The following is a 16,483-nucleotide window of genomic DNA, read 5'->3' on the forward strand; positions in this document are numbered from 1 at the left end:
GCACAAACTTTAAGTGTCCTTTTTGTAGTTAGTTATTCAAAATGATTGCAAACAGTGGTAGTATGTATTGTACTAACACATTCAGCTGCAGGCTGTGTAACAGTTTGCATACTGACTGATTTTATATTCCAGGCTGTGTTTTATGTTCAGTTATACTAGACTTGGCTGCACAGTTCTACTCTAATCGTTACAGTTATAAGAAAAAAATATTTAAATGAGCATCGAATGCTGCAGTAGCAGTGCATGCTAACTGCAGAACCTGGAATAATTAGTTGAAAATGTTTCAACTAATATCACTAGTGTTCAGGTGTGATTTGCTGATCTGGTAAGTGTTGATTTATTACATTTGTGTTGTATTTTCTTTGATACTGCATAGTACTGTATATCCAAGTATATATTTAAGCGTACTCCTAAAGATGCATTAGCTGAATGGTTTATTTCCTCCTTTCCTGATTTACTGCATAGTTACTGATGTACTTTATTGCTAAAGGAAAACATTTAGGTAAATAAGGGCGTGAGTATGTATAGTAAATAGTAAATGATCATTTGGCATGTTAAAAGCAGCATGAGATAATGAAGCACAGAAGCCAATTAAAGAGCTCTCTCCTAAAAGTCAGCATATTGCTTAAGTCTGTAAATATCATTAATGCAGTCCAGTTAGTGCTGCAGCTACAAATGCCACGAATACCCTTCAATAATCTGAAACACAAGCCAATCACCGTGGTGCAGCACAGACTGGAAATAAATCTAATTCAATTAGAAAAAGCAATACTACGCTGCCTCTCCCACAACTCGCAAGCTTTAATGTCAGGTCTTATTTTCACTGGTGGAGAACATAACATGGACTGTATTCATAGTAGCTTAGATTTTAAAAGGGTGATGAGGTCACTTGGATGCCCCACTGGAAAATGTCAGCTAACAACTGGACAGCCATCACAGCTGGAGATATCTTCAGCGTACTGAAAGCAGCACTGTAGCAGTCACGTGTTGAAAAATGGTGCACTCAGTCAGCAATCTGATGCAACCAGAATTCTGTTTCCTCCTGCCAACAGCGTGTGATTTGTAAAGATTTGGTAATATCTTCAGTGATTTAATCAAAACAAGCGATTTCATGCTGCAATACAAGGAAACAATTGTCTCCAGCGATGATGGGTGTCTCCAAAATATGTAATAAATATGCCAGTTGTGCGTTGACTTTCTAATAGAGGGCAAGAGTGTGTGTGTTTTCTGCTGGGATGACTCTTGGTTCTCTCTTGTCTTTAGATACCAGCCTGTTGATATCATTCAACCAACCAATCATGTATTGCCAGCCTCATTCGGGGATTCTGATTGGCACATTGTCACAGGCAACTCTCTTACCACCACCAATGAGTCCCCACGTAGAAAACCCTCACAGCATGAGCTGGAGAAACAGAGAATGCCAGGTGACTATTTTCTTTCCTCTCTTCTACCCTTGTTGTGAAGACTGACTGGGCGTCCGTGCCTTTTTTTCTTGTGTCCCCCCCTTCCCTCTCCCCAACCCTTTTTTTTTTCTTTCTTTTCTTTTTTTTCGTCTTTTTTTGGTTTTCCCCGCTCTCCTTTCTTGCAGAGCATGACCTCCTGAGGCAGGAGCTGAACAACCGCTTCCTGGTTCAGAGTTCAGAGCGGGGCCGGGGGCCGTCCGCCTCGCCGCTGGCCCCCGTGTCGCTCCTGAGGGCCGAGTTTCACCAACACCAGCACATGCACCAGCACCAACACACCCACCAGCACACCTTCACGCCCTTCCCCGCCAGTCTGCCCCCGGCCGCCATCCTCACCCCGCCCACCGCACCCCCCATGGTGCGTACCCAAGCCAGAAATGTGAGGATAAGTAACAAAAAGCTCCCGTAACTTCCCACCCACCCACCTGTCGCCCTTCCCGATCTCCTCTTCAGTCAGTTCCTCTTTTTTTTTTTTCCCTTTACCCCAAAATACACCAAATACATCCTGTAGCTGCAGGAACCCCTCCCTTCAAAAAATGTGACACTGGCTCAGTTTGAATTTTGCTCTTTTGATTTCTGTATACTGTTCTGCTGCTAAAGCGTGAGAGCTGAGAAGGCGGGAGCATCACATCAGTAATATAAGGACAAATACTGGGCAGATATGGCCCACTGGCTGCCAACCCCCCCTTTTCACACACACAAACACACACACACACACTAGCACATCTGCTAGTTCTTCCAGATATGTTGCTAGTCACTGCTCTGGTTGCTCAAACCTGACCAAGCACGTACATACTTTAATCCTCGCAACTTCTGCATCCATTGCGGAGTTATTTCAAAAGCCGTACATCCACAGTATGCATCACTTTTCATAGAGGCCGTTTTCCGACTCGTGACACGTCTGCAAAACAGGCCAATGTTAACCAAATTTCTCTCAAATTATTCACCTTCTTCTAAACTTCAACATAGATTTTGCTGTTCAGTGTTTGCTGAGGATCAAAAAACGGGGATTTGCCTGAAGGCAGGCTTTTCAATTGTTTGCATATGGATGTGTTTTAAATGGTTTTGAATGTTTTCATTTGCCTCTTCAGAGCAACAAAGGCGCCGTCAAACAGATCTGTGTGTGAATGCATTCCTGCAGACTTGTGTGTGTTTGTGTGCAAGTTCCTTGCCATATGTGTGTGTGTGTGTGTGTGTGTGTGTGTGTGTGTGTGTGTGTGTGTGTGTGTGTGTGTGTGTGTGTGTGTGTGTGTGTGTGTGTGTGTGTGTGTGTGTGTGTGTGTGTGTGCGTGCGCACAACTCAACGGCAACTGTACTTGCCAATGACAATTTCAAAGCCTTGCAGTCGGTCAAGTGACTTCATTGCAGATGAAGGGGGATGACATCACAGCAGAACTGTTTTGATAATGTTTGTAATTGCTTCCGTGCTTTGACTGCCATTAGTCTGGGGGAAGGGGGTGGGTGGTGGGGTCAAACACTGGCAGCTCTCAGATTAGTGTGGAGGAAAAAAAAGTTATGACTATTCATCCGTCATTCCAAATGCACGGCAATCTCTAACATTCGATTCAGACCTTTGTAGCTTTTCAGCGTTTTGTCTAATAGATCTGATCCATCTTGACCTCTGATTAAAAGCCTGTGGTCCCATTAAGGCCCTGCTCCAAGATTATCCCCCTCCTGAACATTAGGAATCAAAGCTCTGGTATTTACGGCACAGTCTCAGATAAGAATAGAGTCCGTGCCGTTATCTGGCCTGCTGTTCATTCCTGACATGGAAGGAATTATATACAGTGCACAGTCCTGTCTTTGAAGATGAAAGAGGTGATTTTCCTCATCTCGCTAATGCTGGCATTATGTAGCCCGTGATGTGCATACCCCCATCTGTTGTGTTGTTACAATGGAATTTGAGACTGCCATTAATGTCTTCTGCTGTGTTTTTTCCTTTTAATTGAAACTGTGTTGTTACTTAACTTATGCCTTTTCCCCTCCCTTCCTCCCCGCAGTAACAATGCTGTTTTTCTTCTCTTTGGTGCTTGCTTAGAGAGGCAAGAGTAATGATGATGTTGTGGTTGTTTTTACTGTACTGTCATGAAAAGGCAAACCAAGTATGGCCCAGTCGTGCAGCCTCTCTCTCTCTCTCTCTCTCTCTCTCTCTCTCTCTCTCTCTCTCTCTCTCTCTCTCTCTGTCTGTCTCTCTCTCTCATATTTTCTCCTGCTCTCTAGACACACCATCTCATCTCAGCTATGTAACAGTACATGGCTAATGGCTGCAATTAATGAAATTATGAAGCCTCTATTTTTGTTTATTGTTCAACGCCCTCAAGCAGCTGGCTTGCCAAATGGCAGCACTGAGTGTCTCTCCTACCCCGCCCCCTTGCCCCTGCCATGTCTTTGGACAAGGAATATCCTTAATTGTTATAAGATGAAATATTAAGCTTTAATTAGCCAAAGCTGTTAACTATAAAACTGTGACAGGCATCATAAATTATAAGGGGAAGAGTTTTTGTTTTTTCTTGTTCCTTTTTTTTTTTTTTTTTTTACAAGGCCGTAAAACAGCCAAATTCCCTCTCCCAGTGTCAGACATTAAACAGGCAGCGCCTTCAAAAATGCAGAGGAGCTGTTTAATGAGCTCGGAAGCTAGTTCGGCGTTTCCTCTCAGTAGGCTGTCTGTCTTTGATTTGGGCCCATTATCGCCCACAAACAGGGCCGCCGACACCATCGCTGCCGCTGCGGCCATTTTGTGCGCAGATGTGAATGGCCCTGCTTCACTGTAGGGCCCCTGACCCAAACCCTGCATCTCCACCAGCAGCTCAGCCGACCCTGCAGCCAGCTCCCCCCTCAACCACCCGTGTCGCTGCACACGCGCGCACACAGAAACACTGATTCATACCCACTCATTTTCCTGTTTTATGTAAACCCAAAACGTCTGCGCCTGCCAAGATAGCTTTGTGAAAACACTCGCAAAAAGTACCTGCAAATGGTTTGTGTATTTGCGGAATAGGAATAAGTTACTGTCGCTTGTAATTAGCCTGTTTCAAAATAGAGGGCCAGTATTGGCTTGCGAACACACATACAAAGTCCCCATTCATACACGGGGCAACTTTCTCCGTTCTCTCCCTCCCTCTGCTCCCTCTGCTCCCTCTCAGCTTACTCACTAAATTCCCATGTGTTCAGGACGTGATCAGAAACATTTTTTCAGACATAGTTTTTATAACTCCGATCGTTCTGGTAGGCAGAAGCTCCACCACAGAAAAGGTTTCCTCTCATCAGTTCAGCATGTCAGAGTTATATCAGTTTCATGCTGAGATGTCCTGAATTAGCTCCTAACCGTCGCAAATGTCATCTTCTCCATTCAGATTCAATCATAAAAGACAGACGCACAAGGCTCCATGTATTCGTCCTTTGATTTTATGCGCAGAGAATTGGCCCGTTTTTTTAAACAAAATCTCTTTTGAAGCCTGGTTTTCTATCACCCAAAACAAGCTTTATGTCTCCACGCACTCCCCTCTCATCTATACCATCAGGGCTTGTTTTAAAAAAAAAAAAGAAAAGAAATAAAACCATAGCAGTCAAAAGCAATTAGATTCACATTTCTACAGATTTTCCAGTGAATAGAAACAACTGGTCTGGTTTTAAAACGCTCTGATTCCCAAGCTGGGCCTCCACGCCCAACGTCTGTATGCTCAATTGGAAAATCATGCAGGCTGTCTTCATCTTGGCAGGCTGCTAAAGCGGTCGTATTGTTAGTAATTTAACTGCCTATCTGACCATGCAGTTTAAGTAAACCCATGACCGGTGCAAGCCAGCTGCTTTACTTCAGGGCTTATTATTCTGGATCAAACCCCTGCTTATTACCAGTTGCAGATGTTAATCATGTGTTTTGTTTTTGTGATGTAAAAATAATGAGATGTTATTTTAAAAGAAGGTTTTTTTCGTGAAGGATTTTGATAAAGTTTATCATTTTGTTGACTTTTGTGTCCTAATTCTTTTCCCTCTTATCTCTTCCAGTTCGACAAATACACCCCCAAACTGGACAATCCATTCATCAGACATTCAAACGTGAGTTTCTTTTTGTCATTTGAATTTAAATTTGCTATTTGCATTTGGCAAATCAAATATTTGACATATTTGAATGTTGCCATGAGAGCATTTACTGTGGCTGTGGTTTTGTGTGCGTATGCTTGAGTCCTGTACGTGTATCTCTGTATGAATTTGTTTTGTGTCTTTTTGTGTCTCCCATCCTCCTCTTTTCTCCCCAGTTCTTCCCCTCCTATCCCCCCACCATGCCAGGCATGCCCCCGCTGCTCCCACACTCAGGACCCTTCAGCTCGCTGCAAGGAGCCTTCCAGCCCAAGGTCAGCCCCACCTCCATACCCTCAAACCACGATCTACAAACAGGCAGAGAAACTACGGAGGCAGCAGCACAAAATACATCATACAAATAGATACAATTGAAAAAACCCATTGCAAGTTGACTTTTTTGCTCTTTGTAAAATGTACTCAAGAAGAGTCGCCTATCGCCTATACACACACTCACCACAGGAAACTAATGAAAGGAATAATGAATAGCTCTGCTTGGAAGTAGTAGAATCAGATGTGTACTACAGTGTATCAATGCATCAAGGTCATTTAAGTATAGAATTAAAATAATAAAATAAAACATATATACAGTTCTTTCTACACATAAATACTTAAACTAAGAGAGTAATAATTCTGTAGTGCACCAAGATAGTACTGATAATTTGATCTGAAAAATGACTCTAGGTCACATGCTGCAATGAGCCAAGTTGTTGTTGGTTCTCTCACACCATAGCTAATGCAGTTCATTTATTTATGTGACTAGTAACCACAGACACAGTGCTGTAATCTTTGGTTTGGATGAAGGACACTGCATGCATTGTATGTGTGTCATAAAAGAAATTATCAAAAGGAAGAGGAAGAAGAAATAAAATAAATTTTAGTCAACACACAACACTTATAGTACTGCAGTACATTCAGTATTTTACCACACAAAATTCCTCTGAGGTCCGTACACTAAGTATGTGAAACACGATCCCAAACAGTCATAAACATAAACATCACCCCATCCCATTTAAATCCATAAATCCATCTATTATACTCTGTCAGACTTGAGTGGACCAGAACTGGGGTCAGAGCTGCGTGCTGACCCGAGCCGTGACAGGCCATGCCAAAGATAAGAAAGTGACGTCTGTCTGCTTAGGAGAGCGAAGGAGAGAAGACGCAGGGCCTTTGGGGATGTGAGGGACGTGAAGGGGGTGGGAGGATGTGAGTCTGTCTGGCAGATGCCCAGCGGCTGTGACCCGGTGTAAGCCACCAATCAAAGCTGGCCTAAATCCTCTGGCCCTATTCCCAGGGGGCTCTGTCATGGACGGACCCTTTTGTCAAAGGCCCCTCCAGATGGTTCAAGGAACACTCTTTTGCCTCCAAAGCCCCTACTAAGTATTCTTGGAGAGGATCTTGTGGGGGACGGCTCGGGATGTGTGTTTGTTTATAAGGCCTGGTGACCCAGGTCATGCTGCAGGATCTTCCTATCACTGATGTACAGTAGGGACGGATTAATAAGGCTGATCTAGGCACTCGCACTCCAAGGACTTACTCAGGAGATGGGAGAGATCAGAGATGTTTTACTCTGGCATGGCTCAGCGCCTGCAGCGTCTGCAGCGTCACTGCAGTTTTATCTACTGACGTCAGCCATGTAGTAGCAGTCGTCGAGGATTTGTGAGCTATAGTGCTCGTGAAGGAGAATATAAGATTGGAGTGATGCTGGCATCACTAGCTTGAGGATCTTTGAGTGGTTTTAAAACAGTTTCTCATGTTTCCATCACACCAGCATTGATTTGTAATAGTGTGTATCTGCGTTGTATGTGAGGACATCGTGAGGGCATGACATCAAGGAATATAAGAGTTATTATAATGCAAGGTACAAAATTCCAATTACACAAAGCTATTCCTTTTTATACTGAGGTATATGAGGCCAAAATACCCCCCAAAGTGTTGTGGATGCTGTAGTTTTTTTCTTCCTGTAATCTGTAAATGCAACTAGCTCTGGTTGATCACCACGCATCTCTTTCCCTTTGTCTCTGTCTCTGTCAGGCATCTAATCCCATCGACGTAGCGGCACGTCCTGGAGCAGTACCTCACACGCTCCTGCAGAAGGATCCGCGGGTAAGCCGGCCAATAGCATCCGAACCTGTCTGCCCCTGTTCTGTTCCTTCTGGTGAAAGCCACACGTGCCTCACATATAGTATTCATCTGAGAGAGATGCGAATGCAAGTATTTGCATTAGCATCTTTTCAGGCAAAGCATGTGTCCTCATGCATCTCTAAGGTCACAGAAGTAAGGACATGCATTCTTTATTAGAATGGAAAGTCCCAGCGTGAGCTGAGCCACACACCACCGGCCATTCCTTAGCTCTGCAGAACTGCACATTTTGGCTACTTATGTTTGTTGTTGGTGATAATGATTGTCTGTTTGTCCATACAGATAACAGATCCGTTCAGGACATCTGTTAGGGTAAGTAGTTCCTCCCTCTGGCCAGGCCACAAAGTCTCAAACTGCAAATTCTTCATTAATTCCTGATCAAGGAATTGCAGGGTTTTGGCTGCATTTAAGGTTAGCTTTGAGGTCTCTATTGGGCTAAAGTCAGGGTTAGATTTTCTTCATCCGTTGCCTGGTTGAAAATTCTGACGAGTTCCCACTTTGTAGTTTGGCCAGAAAATCTCAATGCCAGAATCCATTTTTAGCTCCCTATATCAAAGCCAGCAGGCTAACCTCAGTTTCTCTCTAAATTTTTAGAAACCTGGCAAGTGGTGCGCAGTGCATGTCCAGATCGCATGGCAGATCTACCACCACCAGCAGAAAATGAAGGTGCGTGAGATGGATAATGATGTCTTACAGGAATTTTGCTGTCATGTAAAACCAGATACGGTGTATTGGTAATGGCGTAGGTTGGGCTGGTTATGTCATCGTTAGATCTTTACCAGTAAAATAATCTATAATCATGTTGCTGGATTCACAGAGTCCATGTGGGTAGGCAAAGGCAGATTACAGAAAAGAAACAGAAGGCTGTAGAAGTTAATAGTGATAAGAAATCCAACAAAAATTGTCGCCTCTTGTTCACGGAGAAGGTTACACTTCCTTAAACATGAGTCCTTGAGGCCATGAGTAGCAGATCATAACATTCATAGCACTCGGTGAATGAATTTGTAGTTCAAGTCATAGTTGTGTGGATCAAAATGCAACATGTGACAAGACAAAACAAATCCTTGTCTGCAAACTCCTCTCACTGACAGAGGATGGTGTGGCCTCACCATTGAGATCCTCTGCTAATGCCAGTGGCCTAGTGGTGTCTATTCTTCCTTGGCCCTGAACCCCGTTACCAAGGATTTTGTGTCCCTAATCAGCTTACGTATATTTGTTATAACACAGTTGGCCAGAATTGGCGACATGGAGCCTTTGTCGATGTATCTGTCTTCCTCTGATCTCTCACCCAGTCTAGCCGAGGATAAACCCCTCTCGCTCTGCCGTTGGAAATGTTTGGTACTGTTGTCTATCGACCTAATTTTCTTTGTCTGTCTCCCTCTCCCTTTCTCCACCTCTCTCAACCCATAGCAAATGCAGCTGGATCCTCACAAACTAGACATGAATGGGAAGCTGGACCTGTTCAGTCGACCCCCGGCTCCAGGAGTCTTCCCAGGGTTCCCGTACCCTCATGACCTGGCACGACCCCTCTTCTCTTCCACAGGTCAGTGGGGTCTCCCAGTGCCCAGCGCAGGGGGGTGAACTGCACCCTGCAAGACAGATCATTCAAAACACTCAAATGATCCCATTCTCAAAGCTGTGCAGTGCCAGTTTTGTCTTTATGCAAATGAGCATTTATAGCCACATTTCCAAATTGTTCCTCCACTACTGTAATGAAATGGCATAATTTTTTCTCTCCTCTCATGTAATGTTCACTTAATTATAGTGCTTTTGTAGCAAATGTTTTGCCAGTAAATGGAGTCAGATATGTCTATGAATATGGATGACTCTCAGTTAGGTAATTGACTGATTTGCCCTGCGTTGGAGGGCAACAGAGAGGCGAACGGCCTTTGACTGGTAATTATGCGGTGGTGTGTCAGAGGCACTCCTGTAATTGGTTCTTTCATTAACAATTCATGGAATATGGATGATGGCAGCAGTGTTTTGTGAAAGAGAAACCTCAACAAGCAACTATAGATTCAAACACAAACATGCAATAGCTGAAATAAAAGCAAATTGTCAGTTGCTAATTCGCTCATTGACATTACTCAGCCACCTCTAGCCCGCATGAATATTCAACAGGTTTGTGATGCTGTTGCAGAAAAATAACTTCATTTGCTCACATTTACATTTCAAGTCCTGGCTAACCACAGGGGTCAGAATTGGATAATAATAACTCTATGCCCTCTCCTCTGATAGGCTCCGGCCACCCGGCCCCCTCTCCGTATGGCCCCGCCCCCCACCCCAGCGGCTTCCTGCCTCCTAGCCATTTGGCAGGTAAGTGTAAGTAACCCCATGCTCGAATTTTTTTATACATTTATCTCCTCCTCTGTCTCTCACTCTCTCTCTCTTTTGCGCTCATGTTTTAAGCACATTACCAGCCACCAGGGTGTGATTTGAAGCTCAGATATTTCTAGTGTTCATCTCAGGTTCATTCGAAGGTTAACATGGAGTCCAGCTGACCGCTGTAGTCAGTCTATACACAGTGCAGCATATATGACAGTATTTTCTATATGCTTGCAAAGTTGATTTTTAATTCTTCGGAGTAATGGAAGGGAGTTCATGTTGTTGGATTTATTTGTGCATTTGATTATTTCATGATGCATTCATTTATTTTCCATCTGAGACACTGTTTGGGTTCAGAGTGGTAAGTTGATTTCATGGAATAAGCCCTTGAGTCAATCCATTTTGTGCTTATGAATACATGGTGCAGTGAGGAGGAAGATTTAGCAAACAATTTTTTTCCTGTCCGGGGAATTCATGCATGAGGCAGAGGAGATTTCTCAATTGTTGTCTTTTCTGATATATTAACAAGCCCCAGAGCTGAAAATCCTTAAACCCTAATCTGTTGATAAGTTCTGCATTTCCTGATGGATTTTGCTGAATTAAAATGGGACTTCAAATTAACAGTTGATGAATGTTGTTCACTGACTTCTCCGGGTAAATATTTGTGCTATTCCGATAAATTTGGAGGCTCGAGTCTGCGGAGCCGGTGGAGCCCATCAGACGCAGTTTCTCCAGTTAAATCATCGTGGTCTGTCTAGCCTAATTTTTACAGCCTTGAGTAACCCCTGCCCTACCGCAGTCTATTTTCATCTCAGCTCCAGCAACTCAAAACTAATTTCCCCATCAAGCAGTGCTGTTCCACTAGCCCCAGCAGGGTCAGAGATACTCCAGTTAGTAGCAGTGAATCCAGCATCTGAGCGACCTGGCTGCTGTAGGATTACCAGGCAGAGAGCTAGGGCGGCAGCGCTAAAAAAAAAAAACCACAGCTCGCTTGTAAGAGAAAAGCCGAGTGGAACGGGTTGGTGTTGGGGTGAGCACCGCTAGCCAGCCCCCCCTTTTGCTAATCCCTGTTTGGCATTTTACAGATCCTTTCAGTCGCTCCAGTTCCTTTGGCGGCCTCGGCAACCTTTCAAGCAGTGCCTTCGGAGGATTAGGCAACCCCTCGCTTGGTAAGCGCTGGCCCCCCTCTCCTCCTCCACCGCTCCCCCCTTCAATCTGGCCCCTGTGGCCAGTAACAGAACAGAGCAGGGCAGCGTTAGACCACAGGGAGAGCCAGGAGGGGAGGAAAAAAAAATCAAGACACTTAGCTCTAGTTTCTGTGTCAAAACAGCCATAGCCCAGGGAAGCCCAACTAGGCAGTACAACACACCACAGCAAACCTCCTCCCTGCCTCCACCTCATCCACCAACCATGTCCCCAACAGCCTGGCTTTAATCTGGCTGTGCTGCTGCCAACAGGCACTCTCAGGTCCGCTGTTTGGTGGCAGTTCATCAATTAATTATTTGACAAGCCCCTTCTGCACCACCATGGAGGGCTTTCTCTTCCCCCCTGCATCCTTCTCTCTATGCCTTTCTGTTTTTCTCTTCATCCCTCCTATTTTTGTGCGCCAAATCGGTCACCCTGTTGTGAAAATGGATGTGATTGGAATAGACATGCTGTGGAATGCGAAGGTCTCCCTTGGCTTTTCACAGCTCTCAAGTCTAGAGGGCAAGTGAGTCTCCCCTGTTCATCCAGCTCAAAAAAGGGAGGGAGGGGGGAAGCCCTTAAGTCCAAAAGCAAATGAGTAGAGTTTTTTTCTCTGGTGGGGGGAGCCATTAACCTCTAACTCTTTCAAACAGCTTTAGTGAGAGAACCTCCAGAGACAAAGACAAAAGCAGCTTTTGTTGTTGAGTCTTTCTCATCTTACGTGTCCTCAAGAAGGTTTTGTGCCCAATTAACTTACAGTGGGTCCCATGCATGTCTCCCCCTTTCCCTCCAGGGTCCAACAATATGTTTGGCACCAAGGAGGGACCAGGAGGACTGCCCACGTTTGGCAGCCCCCACCACGACACCTGGAACAGACTTCGACGCACCCCGCCGTCCTTCCCCACCCCGCCGCAGTGGCCCAAAACCGCAGACGCTGAGAGGAGCAGCTCAGCCAACAGCCATGAGAGAGAGAGAGAGAGAGAACGGGAAAGAGAGAGAGAAAGGGAGAGGGAGAGGGAACGAGAGAAAAGAGACCCGTCCATTGGTAAAGAGGAGAAGGATAAAGACAGGTCAGTTTGAATATTTTAATGTCCTGTCATTTAGGTATTATTTTGAGGATATCAGCTCTCGGTTTCATCACAGCTCAACACTTCACTGTATTCTTCCAAAGCATTATGTCAGTCTCCCAACAGGGTAACTTCTCTCCATTTGTTGTGTGTAAGGTATCTTGCGCATAACAAATGTAAAGCACAGAAATTGTGAATATTTGCATACACAAAACAAAACTATCCGCATAACCACACAAACACATGATGCCAACTCTAAAGACACAGCCACAGTAGTGATCCCTTTTCCAGCCAGCATTAGCACATATACAAGATGATCGAATTATCTTTGGACAAAATGGAAACAGTGGTAATTCTCCAGTTCATATGTAGTATCCGTGTATCCAAAACTGAAATAGATAGAATTCATTGATCCAATAATGAAACAGATAGAAATCAAACAGACAGCAAGCTGCTGTGAGATAAGTCATCTGACAAAAACTGGAAGGATCTCTGCGGCTGATATTCTTACAAAATGTACAGGTCACTGTCAAATGTAAAGGCAGTAAACATTATCCGGAGAAAACAGCATGGTAACCAATATTTTTTGAAAGAGAATCACACACAATCTAATCCAAGTAAATCATATAGCTAAATACAATCCATCCATAGGATGCTTGTTTTAACTGGCACCGACTGAACTGTTTTATTGTGTCATTCCAGGGATTCTGTGGATCGCAATCGCCACTCTAACCGTTCATCTCCAGCCTCTGCACCAGTCAGCTACCAGATCAGCAGCCTGATTCGCTCGAACAGCCAGAACTCGAGTGATTCGGGTCGACATCACAGTGGCAGTGTAGACCGGATCCGTGAGGAGAAGGAGCTGCTGGAGCGCCACAGAGAGTCTTCCACACTGGCTGATGTGAAGGTGAAGGAGAGCCGCTCGCCTGGCAAGGAGATGCTCGAGAGGAGATCCTCGGAAGACTCCATCAAACCCGCTCAACGTTCCCCTTCCCCGTACTCCAAGGCGGTGATCAATGAGCAGGGCATGAAGATGGCAGGTGGGCCCCCACCTACACTCAAGGACAGCGAAAGGAAAGAGCCTCCACCTACAGAGCTCCTCCACAAGGTTAAAAATGACATGAAGATTAAGGAGGAGAGGAAGGAGGAACAGGAGGTCATGGTGGTGAGTTCCGAGCCTGCCCCCCAACCACCAGCCCAAGCTCTTCCTCCTCACATCAGCCAACCTGGAAACCCGCACCACCACCACCCACCTTTGTCCCAGCAGCACCCTCTTCCCTCACCTCGTGGCAGTGACATCCCTGCACCTGGCCTGCACGGTGTCCCCATGGCGCACTCCCTGCCCCTCTCCATGAGCGCCATGCCCCAGATGGGCAGCCTCAATGTGTTAGACCGGGCTCGCATGGCTCCTTTCATGGGAGTGAGCCCCCTGGCGGGAAGAGAGCGCCTGCCCCACCCCGCCTTCCCGTGGGACCCACTTAGAGAGGCCTACCGCAGCCTGGACCTGCAGCGACGCATGGACTTCCAGCTCCGGGCCGAGCAAGGACATCGTTTCCCGAGTGTGTACGAACAGGAGCGAGCCTACCGTGAGAGGGAGGCTCATGACTACTCTCACCACGAGCACCTGTTGGAGGTGCGCAGGGAGCACGAGAGGATGAGACAGCAAGCAGAGGAGCGAGAGCGCCTCCACCTGAGGGAGGAGCTGGACAGAGCGCGCCTCCATCAGCTGCACCAGTCCCCCATGGAGGGCCATCTACCCCACATGCCCCCCTTTATGCCCCACCTAGGTGGCATGCCATATCCTAGACTCAGCCCCTCCACAGGACACAATGGCCCTCTGAACAGAACACCCCCTACTGCTGCACTCAGTGCGCCTCCGCCCCTCGTGCCAGCCGGCAGTGCCAGGCCAGCCTCACCCAGGAGGACTACCCCCCTCACCACCACCCAGGACCCACGGGACTACTCCCCATCTCGCAACCCCAAAGAGGTAGAAGCTCGGTAGCTTCTTAGAAACGTGCACAAAATCTTAATAGACGCACTCACAAGCCCCACTCCCCCAATCTGAAATGTTTTTCTGAACAAAATGCACTGCTCTTCATCAGAGAAGAGCAAATCTCCCTAAGGGAAAGGGTATGATTGTACAAAGTAAAGGTGTGTAAGGCTGATTAAGCACATGCCATGACTTTATTTTTAGCGGACTGGAGGTTGAATAATGTCGGTAAAGAGAACACAAAAATGTGTATGTTTATATCCAATTTAAATATTTGATAATTATTAATATATTAATCCAATACCTTTTTTCAGCTTTGTGCGAAAAGAGAGGTCCTGAAATGAGTTTGTACATTTCCTATCCTTGTTCCATGTATAGATATCATTTCTATGAATTTTATGTATTTTGTGCATTAGTCACGCCTTTTACAATATTTATCCCAGTTGATTGTGAGACATATCCATTATGACCCACTGTAAAGACTGGATTTTGGTTTCAACCTTCAGTAATTTAACCTCATGGTACCAGGATATCCTCAACAATGACAATGTACAATGTTACATTACCAATTTGTTTTGTTCATTTGTTTTGCCTTTGAGATATGCAGATAAATATATATTATGAGGTCTTTGTTCAGTCTCTGTAAAGAAAACTGATGTAAATAACTTGTTGATATTCCTTCTCTGCAAAATGACTGTGTAAATTTATTAGTCTTTTTAACCATTTCTAGAAAAACAAAATTAAATGAAACATGGGGAATCACTTCCTAGTTGAATATCAAGGCAACAGACAAGCCTGGCCAATTGATGGGAAGTATGACAGAAGGGTGTTGTAAGGGGCCCTACAAGGATCATCTGCAATCTATGCAAAGCAGCACACAACACCCTAATGAAGAGATCACATGGAGGGAGCAGACGATACTGGTGAAATGGAGAGAAACTTGGATTAACACATGTTTATATTATCAATGAAAAAATGATGGAATTTTTAAAAGACTTCCAAGTCACAAACTGGACCAGCCCCAGACAGAAAAGAAGGACACTTTTTAGTGGGCGGTGAAAGGACTTTCTCTGTCAACCTTGTGGTGTTGTGCAGTTGTTTTTCTTAGACTCTTGTATACAAAACAAGTAGAGTTTTAGGCGTGCAAAAAAATGAAAATGAACATTCATGGTTTAAAATGTACGGAATAAAGTTTGGACCTAATGTCATACATTTGTTGCTTGTCTTTCATCCTGTTGTCAGTGTTGACCGCACAAACTGAATCTGTCTGTAAGCCAGACCTGCTGAGTGGAATGTTGATGTGAGGCTGATGGGTTTGCCGATATTGCTTGTGCCTCAGTTTTCAGCATTTAGAGTATTTGCTCATCTGATATCAAGCTATTACTTTAAAATCATAAAGGCAACAGACTTGGCTGGCAGAGTAGCCTAAGCCATCAGATCATTTGACCGTAATCTGTCAAACATGGGCTGCAGAGCTCTTCAGAGGGGATCGATGAGATTGGGCCACGGCAATACAGGGAGGGACTAATAGGACATTGATTTTGTATGAAAGCAGGTTTTGAGTGTTTGTGTTGCAGGTAACCGGTATTGACTGGCAGCCCAGCGGCATATTGACCCGCGGTCTGGACTCATTAAGAGGAGCAATGCCTGGGAGGCAGGCTATCGGATGGTGGAGGAGAGGCTCCTCTTTCTTCTCATGCGCCTCCTCTCCTCATGCACACCACTCATCTGCTTTTCTAATGAGGCCGGAAGGCGCTCTGGAGTGGGCCGCGGAGGGAGCCCTGAGGCGCCCCATCCTGTTATCGACAAGACCTCGGCTGCACTTGCCGCCTGTCCAGAGACGGCCAATTCATCCTGATAATGCTCTGACTACTCATCTCGCTGCTGTGTGCCGTGAGGCCCACCAATCCTGTCCCATGATATCAGCCCATAATGACAGCGTGGATCAAACGGTGGCCAGGTCATTAGGGGATGTTATTGAAAATCAATGGCGCTCCTGTGTCTCACACACTCCAGCAGGGTTTTTAAAAGGGCTCCTTGAAAAGACTGTTTGCCAGAATGGGCCTGGCGTATTGGGAAGACTTAAATCACTATCACTTTCAATTTAGGCTCCCAGTAATTGAGCAACATATTCCTCCGACGGGTAGCATCTGTCAGTGACCAGCTTCACTTTAGCCCCGTGTGCTTTTAGTCCTAATCGTCTAGTCAACAACTGGTACTTAACCTCTGTACTTGTT

The 16,483-nt window shown here is 45.3% G+C and overlaps 1 protein-coding gene across 8 annotated transcripts in view; it reads left to right on the forward strand.

Annotated features, from left to right (window-relative positions):
* Nucleotides 1-15,454, forward strand: part of fbrsl1 (fibrosin-like 1) — a 270,554-nt gene extending 255,100 nt beyond the window's left edge. For 3 of the 8 annotated variants that reach the window (XM_070964083.1, XM_070964086.1, XM_070964091.1), the window contains 11 exons: nucleotides 1,589-1,839; nucleotides 5,466-5,516; nucleotides 5,717-5,812; nucleotides 7,572-7,643; nucleotides 7,962-7,991; nucleotides 8,274-8,345; nucleotides 9,090-9,222; nucleotides 9,918-10,001; nucleotides 11,090-11,173; nucleotides 11,983-12,259; nucleotides 12,959-15,454. In XM_070964083.1, the coding sequence (XP_070820184.1) occupies nucleotides 1,589-1,839; nucleotides 5,466-5,516; nucleotides 5,717-5,812; nucleotides 7,572-7,643; nucleotides 7,962-7,991; nucleotides 8,274-8,345; nucleotides 9,090-9,222; nucleotides 9,918-10,001; nucleotides 11,090-11,173; nucleotides 11,983-12,259; nucleotides 12,959-14,258 (2,450 nt within the window). In that variant the 3' untranslated portion in view covers nucleotides 14,259-15,454. Of the gene's footprint in view, nucleotides 1-1,263; nucleotides 1,425-1,588; nucleotides 1,840-5,465; nucleotides 5,517-5,716; nucleotides 5,813-7,571; nucleotides 7,644-7,961; nucleotides 7,992-8,273; nucleotides 8,346-9,089; nucleotides 9,223-9,917; nucleotides 10,002-11,089; nucleotides 11,174-11,982; nucleotides 12,260-12,958 lie in introns of all 8 variants that reach the window. The other 5 variants (XM_070964090.1, XM_070964084.1, XM_070964085.1 and 2 more) reach the window with 5 other exon arrangements.
* Nucleotides 15,455-16,483: the final 1,029 nt, after the last annotated feature.

This window comes from Chaetodon trifascialis, chromosome 6, assembly GCF_039877785.1.
Source record: "Chaetodon trifascialis isolate fChaTrf1 chromosome 6, fChaTrf1.hap1, whole genome shotgun sequence".
Taxonomy (NCBI): domain Eukaryota; kingdom Metazoa; phylum Chordata; class Actinopteri; order Chaetodontiformes; family Chaetodontidae; genus Chaetodon; species Chaetodon trifascialis.